Here is a 13342-nt window from a genome sequence, read left to right as displayed (position 1 = left end):
TTTATTTTTGCTAAATTACTCGTATATTGTGTTTTTCAGTCCCTGTCAAAACAAAGTTCGTTGATTGAATCCAGATTCGATTCTTCTGAAGAGGAACATTCCACAGAAGATCAAGGTAGTTACATATTTGTGAATTTTATTTCCCTTTTAACTTTATACATAACTGTGTGTTTTTGTGTATTTTCTAATTGAAAACCATCCCAATAAACTCCAAGTTTTCTCATAGTAAATTGTAGTGTGTATCTTATATTTAAGTAATGTATTGTTTTGTAGAGAGATGTGCATTCATATTTAATGTTTATTTTGTTTCAGAACATATGGTGGATTGAGCATATACATGGTGGTAGATTGTCCCGTTGCATTATGATGAATAATTAAATGTGTCCTTCTCACTCTCGAGCAATATATGCATTGTGTCTTCATACAACCTCCTGCCTTTTGATCTTCCTTTTGTGTTTAGCAGTAAGGATAGTGATGTAACAGCGTGCGTGTGTATGTACACTACCCTGCCCTCGATTTACCCACAGCTTCCGGCTTTTAAATAAAACTTATTTGTTCGGCAATATCAAGCAATCATAAACGTGTACTTTAACATATCAAAATGACTTCTAAGATTGCGTAAAAGTAGGACAAAATATATTTACCTGCCAAATATTTATAGTAAGCGTAGATTGTTCAGATAGCAAAAGTCAGAACTATTAAATTCATCAAATAGTAAAAAATCACTCACCAAAATAGTTTCCTTGACTAAAAACCTGTGGAATTTTTTGGAAAAATCATAAATAATGTAGTTTACTTTTAGACGAAGATTATTAATACCTACAATAAGAATTTCAGAGCACAAGATAATAAAATTGAAAACGTACAAATAGTGCATATACATATTAAAAACTACTGCACCAAATGGTTTTTTGGCAAGGTAGATCATATATTTTATTATGCCTTATCCATTTACACAAAGTATCGTTTCTAAAATTATGCTTCCCCTGTAGAAATATCGTGTGTATTCCGGAATCCTGGTGTTGTGAACATATATATGTATGCATGTCTAGGTAAGTTTTCATTTTTTGCATTTATTTTATATTCCAAAAGAGGCATATACGCACATATTATAAAACATTCTAGTACTAGTATTTAGTATTATTATGTTTATTTACATTGTTTACTTTTTATAGTCATCACTGTGTTTAGTTTCCAGCATAACACACAATTTCATTTGCAAATTAATAAAATATTTATTCACCTGCAATCTTTAATTAATTGACATCAACTGTTAGATATTTGTGACAAGCAATAAAGAAAGATGCATTTTGGTTTGATTACAAAAATATAGAAATCCGTTAATTTTATGACTGTAACATTGACATGTTAATACACATGGACATGCCCAACGTGTATTTAGTTGTTTTAGATCGCCAGACAGGTGTGAAATTCAGAATGCCTGCTTATATCACGAAAGTGTGTAAAAACCTTTTAAATAAACATAGTAAGAAGGATTGTGTAACTTTTCATTAGCAACTATTTGTTCATGACTGATTGTAACAAAGCTTAAAACAATTAATATTTCAATATAAATTTCATTTTTTTGTAAACTTCAAACTACGCCTAGCCACACAATGAGGAAGTTCAGTGTTTTATATTTATTAATGGACTATTAAACTAAACAATTTTTTTTTCAATTTTTTGGTATAGTATTATCAGCGCTATGATTTTTAATGTTTTGTATTTCTGAAATAACTCCGCGTGTGACGTCAGAACCGCGTGAAGAATGAAAATAAGTTGTCAGAGGTTCTCTTCCACTTATTCTCGATCAGTTCTGCCCATTGGTCCATTGACGGCAAGCAAACCGGAAATCTTCCATAACTTTCTTATCATCGGTTGATTTATATGAACTAATGACGTCGTTCAAAGTAGTTCTTTTCTATAATATTGTAAATAAGCTTTGCTGCACAATTTAATGCTCCAATTTTTAGCGCGCGCAAGAAAACATTTATTGTGTTCATTTCCCCATAGGGCTGAAGTTCCTGATTGCGAAGCTCATCTCACTTACAGGGCTGCACTGATAAGAATATGTTTTTAAAATATAATAAATGTAAGTTAATATTATTTTTCCATTCCCCAAAATCCAGCAAAAATAAATAAATGGGTCGAAATTATAAGGAATTTAAGGAAAGAATCTGATTAGGATCTACCAAAAACTAATGTCGATTGTTAACATTAAAATACAAAAATTTTTATATAACAAAAATGAGTATCCTCTAATTTTTGGTAGCATATGCATGCTCGCTGAATGTAGCCCTGGTGTAAATATACAAACTCAGTAACTATCGGTACGTTTTCATGTCATTAATTAAAAAAATATTTTACTCTATAGGGCGCGTCTATGTATTAATATGTCAATGCTTTCCAATAACTGTTTCCCGTTTTCAAAAATATTTTTTTTTTCTATGCATGCATTTTTCAATAAGCACAGTGATGAATTGATAGTATGAGCATTATGTCATAGTTTAAAAAATATTTGATATCTGCTATAGCGCTAAAATTATTTTTTGCTTATCGCATTAAAAAAAAACAATGTTTCAATGATAAAACAAACATAATATAAACACAACATGCATTGTTACTTTTGTAAAACTTTGCATTTCTCATAAATGAAATCCTACATAATAAATATTTTGTATACACATGTATGTGATGTGAAATGTCACAATATCATTCAACTGATCAAACAGCGTAAATGTATAGCATAGAAGCGCTATGGCAGAATCTAATAAAAATATATTAGAATACCTTTATATGATATAACCCTTATGATATTTAATGTCAATGTACACAAATATAGAATACTTTTATTTAGCACTAATGTGTTTAGATGTAAATGTACCTAATGTAATCAACCTATTCCATCTGTGATCTCTTGCAGTGACTATCATCTTAGAACCTATATTACGAATATTCTGTTGTTATCCTATTGTGTATGTAACTTGCTCCTTCGCAATAGTCGGATCGGAGAGTTATCTCGAGCCAACCGGCCATGTGAGTAAGTTGCAACTTCAGATGTATTGTGAGTTACTTTACTTAACTCCCTCTGAAGGCTAAACCTTAGGAATATGTGATATGACCTTTGCATTCACATACTCGTATTTATTTGTTATATATTATTATGTATAATTAGAAGTAAACCCTCTATGTGTATTTTACATGTGTTGTTTGTTCTTTATGATGATTCTAGGGGATTCAAAAATATTTTTAAACAATGGTCATTTTGTCTTTTTTATTCATGTAATACCAATTAAAAATAATTTACAAACTATTTTGTTTTGAATTTATGCAAATATCACAATTTGTATGTATTTTTTTCTTTAAAAATTACCTTCTTTTATAGCACTTTCACCATAAGCTATACTGTGTGAACCATGACCTCATTCTAAATAGTTCATTATTTATCGTAATACATACCTAATTTATGAACTAATTTAATGCACATCATTCCTATTGAATATTGTGTGATAAATTTATATTATCTTCAAGAATCATTATAAAAAACTTATTATAATTATATTTAATGTTAATCCATGCCACAGGTGTTGAAAATAAACTGATTATACCTAATATATATGCACACACAAATTATTATTAATTAATAAATCTGTGAAGTGTAGATTAATTCCTATATTATACCAATTATATACAAATATTGTTCTATGTTTTCTGCACTGTAATGTTTATAATGAACCAAAATCACATTTAAAAAAAATAATGACTGACTCTTCTAATTTAAAAATTATTATTACTTCATCTACCATCCATAATTGTTCATCATTCCAATCGTAGAGTAATAAGTAAACATCGAAAAAATAACAGAAATATATAAAAGCATCAATGTTTTCAAGAATCTAATATACAAATATTATATCTTCAGTATTAATCAACATATATAATTCCATTTAGGTATATACATTTGTTTTTCACTCCCAAGTTCTGTACACTGGTTTATCATCACAAATAATGGCATCATAATAAATACAAGACTTTAAGGTTTTGTACTGACATTTCTTGGTGGAACTACATTTTAATTATAATAATAAAAATACATACATATACAGTTTCATTTGTTTAGTCTCCCACCAGTCTGACGATGTCGGTCACGATGAAACCTGGTCACTGCTAAAAATTATAAATAAAAGTGGAGTTTTGTTATTATTATAATTAGATACCTATTTATATATTTTTATTATCATATGTATTTTTGTACGTATGTACGTATGTACGTATTTTTATTATTATAATTACAAGAGTTTAAATGTTAAAGAATTATACATTTTTGGAGTTAAGTTAATTGTCACAAATGACTTGTCGGCGCAATTGACTTAAAAAATACAAGAATTCACTTATTGATTACTTTGAACTCCTATGGAAAATGTATATTCCAAACTTGATTCAATTAAAATTGTAAGTTTTATTTGATTATTTTTTAACCTTTGAGAAGCTCGTTTTCCCACGGATACTCCAAATTGCACCATTATTTACCAGAATTAACTATAATATCTAAATATATTCATTTGAAAATATAAATTTAGTACCCTGATAGTCTGCAGATGTGTATATATGTATGAATTTATAGAATTCAACATTATATTATAGTATAAAATACCACATTTTAAATACCTTTAACTTTTCTTTAACATTTGAGTTCGTTTGTTGTAATCAGCAGTAGAACAAAATATCTGAAATACATAAATATGTTTTAAAATCCCGAACAAATGAACTGTTTATGTCATTCTAATGCCAGAAAATCCCAAAAATAATGTGTTGATGCTTTAATACCTTCCCTAGGTAAATGCAATATAGGACTAAACAAATTTTTATTCAGTGTTATGTTTTGAAAAAATTCTTACTTCAGTAGTAAAATGAAGGATGTTACTTTTATGAAACTATCCATAAATTATTATTGGTCTTAAAACTCTATTGAAGGTTGATAGTGACTAAATTTGGAAGTGTGCTTAAACATTTTTATAACAATTCATTGATTTAAATTGCAATTCGTTTTCTTTATTTAGATTCTACAGAAAAAAAAATAATGGGTGGCATATTTCTCATTAAAAAAATTAGTCAATCTCAAAATTCAAATTGAATATGAAGTGATATCTCATTCATTTAAAAAAAAAACTGTTTATGTTCAGGTTAATTCAAATCACTTTTAATACCCTGTATGTGTATTTTTATTGTTTTTTTTATATATTTAAAGCACTGACATTGTGGATCATTATTAATTTCAAATTTAAATTAAATAAAACAATAAAGAAAGACCACCAATCATAGAATTAACAATAGTCTCTTAATTATATGCCAACAATGTAGTTTCTGTAAAGAAATAATAAAAGTGGTCTATGAAAAGAGTTTAATTCTTTTTATTTTATTTAGAATGATTATTAACTGTTCTTTTAAGTTCATTAATCATAGCCTTCCTATATATACAGATTATAATATTATCATAAACTCTTTAAAATAAAAAAATTACTTTCAGTATTTTGAATTAACCTAATAATGCACCCACCTTACGCATTTTACATTGCAGCTTGTTTGTCTGATCTTTCCTCCCACTGCCTTACTTAAACTGTGATGAAAAAATTGTTGTTATTTTATATATTTATTATGAAAATTGTCTTTCCAAAAATATCACCATGCAATAATAATATATAAATAATTTTACAAAAGTTAGTTATACTTGTCAATATGAAAATTGATAGAGCATTTTTTTTTTAAACGAAAATTTTATCAATTAAAGTGCATATTAAAGTAATTGTTAAATAACGATAAGAAATGATAAATATATTTTTTATTCAATGCAAACAAGCTTAAATTCAAATAAAGAAAATAAAATTCCCAAGTGATCTAAATTGATTGACAATCATACTTAATATAATATATAATACACACCTACATACGGGTTATGTAATACAACAGAATTTAAATTTAATTATATTTTAGCTGTAAATTTAACTCATTACCTAATTTTTAACAAATAGGTCTCATATTCAACCTTGCGTGCCACCTATGTGTTGGTTGAAATAGTGATTTTTTAAATGAATGATAATATGGTTGGATGTAAGAAGTTAGAAGCTTGGGCAGTCAAAAGCATATTTATAAACTTCACGGAAAGCAATCATATAAAATATACTATTGTCATTATTTTAATTAAACCTTCATTTGATAAAGTATCATTAAAAATATTCCAAATGATTTTTTCAAAGTAAAACCATAGTATGTGCAAATAGTGTAGTTTAGAGCTACAGGGGTTTGAAGATTTCATTTTGCAAGATTTGTGACTGTTTTGCATTTAAACCTCAAAAAGGAGAAATTTGCACTTTAATTTTACACTCACAGTGCGAATTATTGAATGAAAATTGTAAAATACATATTTTTTATGATTTCTTAAAAAGACTTATTGTCAACCAAACATTATGAGGAAATACATACATATTTATATTATTTATTACAACTGTTATTATTATTATAGGTTGAATGAAATTTATTATGTATTTTTTCCAATTTTCTTCTTATAAATGCATTTCAACTCTTAAGACATTTTTATGATCAGACCTTCAATATTTTGTGTGCAATGTGTAAGGTATTTATTTTTTATTTAAACTATGTAAATTGTTTGAAAATAATCTTTTACTAGGACAGTAGAAATTCACATATCCAGTGATTAGCAATACTCAATATGTAGATTGTTGTGAAATCTCAATAAAAATTTTATTTAACCTAAAGAATCTGTATGTTATTTTCTCTTATGCTGAAACCGTCAAACATACTATGTATTATTGGTAAACCTCTAGATCATAGAATTAAGAATGGTCCAGAAGGAGCGTAGAATCATATTTGAATACATCGGACTGTGTCCAAAAAACCCCCCACTTTGCCCCACTTTCGCCGCCCGCATGCGTGAAGTCGGCGCGTAATGTTGCCAGATCGCAAAAAATATAATCATAACACAAATGTAAAATAATTAAATTTATAAAAAAATGCAATTTGTTAATTTCTCCAAAATTTATTCTACACGCGAAAACATTGATTGACACAACAGAGTAGATGATAAGTAAAGGGTCATTTAATAAGAGTAATTTAATTAATGAACTTTGAACTTAAAAAATAAAACAAATTTTATTTTACATAAAACTGATATTTTTATGTCATGTTAAAATAATATTTGATGTTTTAAAGATAATGTCAATCAAATAATCCGAGGGGTCCAATTTTCATTAGTTATCTTATTAGGTGAGCAAAGTAGCGTAACAAATTTGACTACCCTGGCAACACTAACAAGATGTTCATTTTTTTCCTCGATAATCTGACAGATGATCAAATAATTCAATTTTTAAGTAATGCATTTTCTACTTACACATGCATTCGCTAATTACACATGAAACGTGATCCCATCCTGTTTCTTCAAGATCCCAGCAGTATTTCTACACTTTAAAACGACACAACACGGCACAGTTGAATTCAAATTGGGAGTTGCGTACTGAGCGACGTTTACAAAGAAACTAAAGGGTCAAAACGTAAAACTACTCCTTTAAGAGTAGTTTAGTCGCCTTCTGTTTGATGCGCGTGTATGCGGTTTCTGGATTATTCTCAATTCTATGCTCTAGATTTTTTTTTTTTTTTTACTTATTAGTTACGTTCAACGCTTGTAACTTGTTCGGTGTCTTAATAACACAATTTTAGTCGAGAAGCTATTACAAATATCGTTTTGCATGCAGTTTTTATAGCATAAAGAATAGGAATTTAACTGTGCGATTGTATATTATTATATAGTCACAATTTCAATGTTAATGAGACAGTAACCCCAATTTTTTATCGATAATGAAAGAATTTAATTAACCTATTGTCTATAAAAATCATAGGTTGGTACTGAAATAATCTTGATTAATTTATTTTATTTTTGCACCACAACAGGCCAGGAGGCCCAATTACAGTGGTGAATTACATCGCAGAACACCCAGGCTTGAGAAAATCACAATAAATTTTTTGTGTTCTCACCGGGAATCAAACCCGGAACCTTCCCTGTGTAAGGCGCTTGCCTTGACCACTACACCGCGGAGGCCGCCGTCATTACAATTGACTACTAAAAAGAAATCTTCTAAAAGATATAATTTTTGATAATATATCTACTTATCTACTCTGGAAATGAAATTAAATGCATAAATTCACTATTTGACAGCTGAAATAATCTTTATCCAAAGAAATTTCAACATTTAAAATTAACATTTTTCAATTAATCGTTTCTACAATGTTACTGTGCATATTCAACTATCCAGTGTGTATCTTTGTGGGGTTCGAACTGTCATTAGGGTCGCAGTGAGTTACATCTTGCTAGAAGGTCGGATTCTATAAAATGCTGCAAACCCAGTTGCATTCTACCAGTAACACTACTACTGAATAGTCCAACTTTTTAGCGTCCAGCGCACCTTGGGAAATGGGGATCACACTCATAACGGTGTGATCACAGCAGATAACGAGAGAATGAATGACGAGTTTCTGGCTCTTCGAAGCCAAAACCAACCAGCTAAGGGAAGATAACCCCAACAGAAAAATCCACCAGAGAAGGCAACGGGAAACCACTCTGGTCATCTTTTCCCAGGAATCACTATGGCGAGTACATACAATAAGCAGTTGTCCTGGCTGCGGAATATAAGAGTAGCGCAGGACCGAGATGCTTTTGCTGTTGTGATCGCCAACGTCGGGGGGACCGTCAGGTCCAATAGGCACCGCTAAAAGTGTGTGTCTTTAAAGTATTTTGTCTTTCCTATGAAGTGTTTTAATATAAAAAATATTTTGGGTTTGTCCATATGTTTTTAGACAGGGACTGGATTTCCTTTTCTAAAAGTTTCTCCATCCTCTGATGAAATGTTTTAGTAAACTCTGCAGCAACATAATAAAGACGTTTAATCCACATAAAGAAAATCACCAATATGTATGCAGGTAAAATTCACTTTAATATTAAATTATACCGGGGCAGATTCCCGTAAATTGTAATCATAAATTCTCACTTATAGAAGTTTGAAAAATAAGCATACCAATGTTTTTAGCGTAACTTGAATTAAAAACACCTCTAATAGCATGTGATCTTTATGCTTACAGCAGTGAAAAATACTTAATTAATAAGATATTATTGAAAAAACAATACTTTCTAAATTTTTTTATTTCAAGGAAAATATCTTTAATATAAAGGATTATCATAATTTGATTAAAACTAGCTGTTTTTATTTCAGCAAGACCTAAAATAATGCTAATTTTGGGATTTATAACCGAAAAGGAACGCATATCGCTCGGCCAGCAAGCAAGTTAAATATATTTAGGATAAAAACATACATATAAAACATTCTTATTTTTAATAATATGAACTATATTTTCAAACAGTTTTCTTAATAATAAGGTACATAATTTAACTTTACATTTTTCTTTGTTTATTGACAAGCGCAGACAAAAGTCTAACTCTAGCCTTGGTTTCTTTATATTTGGCATATATTTGCATTATGGATTCTTTTTCTCCTTCGAGTATTTTTCTTCCACTCAATTCGTCATATTCAGCTTCCATGGCTTTTATACTACTTCTAAGGTTTAACTTCATGGCCTTAGCTTCTAGAAGAAGCTTGTTTAGTTCAGTAAGTGGCAAGCAATGCAAGTTTTCGTTGATGATATCTTTTTTTTCTTCTAATGGGATAATAGGTCGATCACTCGCAGTCGATTTGGCAGAAGATGATGCTCCTTCGTCAATTTCTTTGTTTTCCGAAGAAGAATCTTTGTTTTCTACATCACTATTGCTTTCTCTATCTGCTGACTCTGGAGACTCTTCTGGACTGTCCGATGGTAAAGTTTCATTTTCTAAGATCGTTGCCAATTCTCCTACATTGGTAGAATTCATTTTGTTCTGGAAAAAAAGAGAAAGTAAATTAAATATAGCAACAACATAACAGAATGTATGATCAAATGGCCGAAATTGGCCACTTAGTTTTGAAAATCCGTATCATTTTTGTACAATTTATTTAGTCTGAATATTAGAATACAAAAAGTTAACTCACAGAATCTGCAGTGGCGACCATGCGTTTGAGAACGCGATAGCGGTCATACAGGGGGCGTGCCAAGTCCCGGTCGGGGCGTGAAGAAGGTCGTCCTCTGGCCGCCTCTAGCCACAGCAGAGCGCGTTGCACAGCAGCCTTCTCTTCCAGTAATTGTGCGTTTGAACATCTCTCCAGTTGGGATGGTCGCCCATGAGCACCGCGCTTTGCTTCTAGTCGCTGAAAGTAGACCAGTATGTTCATTATATTCAATTACCTTAAAAGATTACAACTCATTAGAGATTAGAGGGAACGTTGATTAGAGGCCTAAATATTTTGAATTATTTTTCAAAAATAACAATGCTATTTAAAAAAAAATGTATTTGAATATTTAATTAAGAATTTTCCAAAACTACTGCCAATGTCACAAATAATTTTTGAAAAAATTTTTTGGTACAAAAGTTACTGTTTTCTTAATAGTTTTTTTTTTATTATGATAAAGAACAGAAACTGCAATTATTCACCACATAGGAAACTTCCTGTTATGATAAAGGAGTAAATTTTTAGTTCTTGGTTCCTTTAATAGCCTATTCTTTTTCTGTAAATCAATTTTCCTTTATGTTCAAAATAATTTTACTTTATTACAAAAATCAGGGCTGTCCAAACCAAAAACAATTCCAGGCCAAACCAAATAACTAAATAGATTGGAGAGCCGCAGAAACAAACACTTCAACTTTTTGAAGAAAAAATAAAAATACAGGGATGCCATTGTTATAATATAATTAATCTGTTATTTTTTTAGTTAATTTATTTTTTTTACAATTCTGTCAATATCAGCATTAATATTAGTTGTTGTAATGCAGTGGGTGTGTAAGTGACTTATCTGACAGTTAAGACCTATATTTAGATTTTATAAAACTTGTAGTCGAATAAGAAATTTCACAAAGAAAACTTGTTGCCATATGAATAAATATTTCATTAATATAAATGAGCCGCACTTTGGTCAGCCCTGGCATAAATCTTCATTCTTTGTAAGGGTTTACCCTGTACACATGTTTAAAAAAAAGAACTGGAATTTAATGTTTTGAAAGCAAATATGAATTATTTATGTGTTGTTTAGTAATAAAATAATGAGGTCACATTTTTTTCCCATAAGCAACTAAGCCGTTACTTAAATGAATAAATAAAACATGTACTAACTTAAATTGACTACATTTACTTACTCTTTCGATTTCCATTACTATGTCTGCTATTGGTTTCGTCTTTAGAGAATGTTCCTCAGTGGATATCATAGGCATTGCGCGAAGCAAAGATTCTCCTGGACATTTTTTAATGTTTTTTTTCTCATATTTAAGTTTTCTCATTTCTGAATACAATTTTCTTAGAGCACTATCATTCATTTTATCTGCTTGTGATGCTCTATACCCATGCAAAACTTCAAATTCAATTTCGGATTTAGCGATTTTCTTTTTTAATGTTTGTATCTTTTTATTTATTTTATTTAGCCTTTCATCTGTTTCTATATTTAAGTTTATTTCTACTGATCCGTAATCACATTTGTCAGGTAGAATTCTCTTTTGATTTTGAATTTCTGAAATCTCTCGACTGTATCCAGCAATATTGTCATCTAGCAACGGTTCGGAATCATCGTGAAAGCTGTACAGATTTTCGAAAGATTCATTATCATTAGGAAAATCAATATATTTAGTTGGGACACTCGGAACAGGACCATCCTTGCCCAATTGTTCATGGAGTAACTTGAGATCAATAAAGGGTGTTTTCTTTAATGGAGATTGGGAATGAACTACTGGACTTTGAGATCTTTCACGTAATTTTTTACTGCTTTCAGATTTGGAAACTGTACTTTTTAAACACAGTTGTTTTGTGTGCTCATTTTCTTTTTGGGAATGGTGAGGTTTTACAATGTTCTCATCGTATATTCTTTCATATCTCCCTTTAAATTTATCTCTTTCTGTAGAAATTGTGGAACTTGGTGAATTGTGTGCTGTTGATGAGGATGCATCCTTATCTTTTTGTATGGATTTAGCAAATTTTTGGGCTCTGCGAGTTGAATTTTGACGATCGTCTTCACAGTTTTTAGACATGAGATCATTTTCTTTCAAGGAAGCAGCATAGGGTCCATGATCTTCTAAAATATATTGTTTAGGCTGGCGGCGAGTGGGAATTCTGCGTGTTCGAGATCTACGCTCGCTGCTACGGGCTCGTTCAGCATCACTGTCCATTTCCCAAACATCACGTCCCAGTGCATTAGGATCCCTATTGGGTGATATTCTCTTTGGGAACAGAATATATTCGTGAATGCTAGACCTTGAGGGAGAATTATCATTTTTACTGTATTTTTGTCTGGCATTATAATATTCTACAGAGTTTTTATTATCTATGTCTTGTACTGAAAATCTAGAATATTTTTCCCCAATAATAGCGGACTTGTTAATGTCTTTAACATACACATTATCGCTACTAGTTTCTAGGCGGTTGTGCGCTCGCAAGGGAAAGTGAGTACCTTCGTGGTTTTGTTCATGCAGAGGAGCCGGTTGAGCTCGAGTTGAAGGTCTCTTGTACTTTTCAAAGTCTTCGTGTGAAGACACTCGGCGAATATTGTCTTCGGATAACACTTTGACATCCACAGTTCTCTCTTCACTGTTGGACCTTGTAACCTTGCATTCGTGAACTGAGAAGCTGCCGGAATCTTGCCTTTCTTTTCTTTTTCGGGTGAATGTTTCTCCGCAAGAATCATCCGGATTAGCGTTCTCTTCAATTTTAGGCAAAAACTTTTCCACATCCGAAAGATTGTATATCAAATCAGACTGGGACTGTCGCATTACGCAGGTCTCATGATTGGCATTGTCGACATTTAATAACGCCGCATCGGCTGGCGCAGAGGATTTCATGTAGGTGGAGACCATTTTAGAGATTACGGCACAGTTTCCGGAGGTGAGGCTGTCAGGCTCCATGTAGCGGGCTGCCTGCCGCGCCAGTTCCTGCTGCCCTTCATATGACGGGACGTCCCCTGTCTCTTGTACCACACGCTGCTCTTCTTCTGTTGCGCCGCACTATACAAAAAAATACACATATTTTAAATGAAGAATTATTCCTATTTTATAATTAACTTTACACTAGTGAAGTATTCAATTTCTAATAAGAGATTTTTGTAGCAAAATATTTTCAAAGCAGAGCCCAGCAAAAAAGCCTGATTAATGATATATGTATAATATTATGCAGGTAAGCTAATTATAAATGTTTATTTATTTTTTATT

The 13342-nt window shown here is 30.8% G+C and overlaps 2 protein-coding genes across 9 annotated transcripts in view; one reads left to right on the top strand and one right to left on the bottom strand.

The window, feature by feature from the left end:
- The window catches only part of LOC148281201 (protein qui-1), a 49251-nt gene extending 47923 nt beyond the window's left edge, over positions 1–1328 (top strand). Inside the window, exons 28-29 of the mRNA XM_088227096.1 lie at positions 40–115; positions 313–1328. Coding sequence (XP_088083222.1) covers positions 40–115; positions 313–329 — 93 coding nt within the window. The 3' untranslated portion in view covers positions 330–1328. The remainder of the gene's footprint in view (positions 1–39; positions 116–312) is intronic.
- A 7873-nt stretch (positions 1329–9201) lies between these two features.
- The window catches only part of LOC148281200 (protein FAM13A), a 33623-nt gene continuing 29482 nt past the window's right edge, over positions 9202–13342 (bottom strand). For all 8 annotated transcript variants that reach the window (XM_088227097.1, XM_088227102.1, XM_088227098.1 and 5 more), the window contains 3 exons: positions 11288–13138; positions 10089–10304; positions 9202–9937 (listed from right to left, as the gene is read on the bottom strand). In XM_088227097.1, coding sequence (XP_088083223.1) covers positions 9458–9937; positions 10089–10304; positions 11288–13039 — 2448 coding nt within the window. In that variant the 5' untranslated portion in view covers positions 13040–13138 and the 3' untranslated portion in view covers positions 9202–9457. The remainder of the gene's footprint in view (positions 9938–10088; positions 10305–11287; positions 13139–13342) is intronic.

Source organism: Micrasema longulum, unplaced genomic scaffold (assembly GCF_059751315.1).
Source record: "Micrasema longulum isolate JH-2025_06_02 unplaced genomic scaffold, ASM5975131v1 h1tg000487l, whole genome shotgun sequence".
NCBI lineage: Eukaryota > Metazoa > Arthropoda > Insecta > Trichoptera > Brachycentridae > Micrasema > Micrasema longulum.
This window is presented reverse-complemented; position numbering and strand designations above follow the sequence as displayed.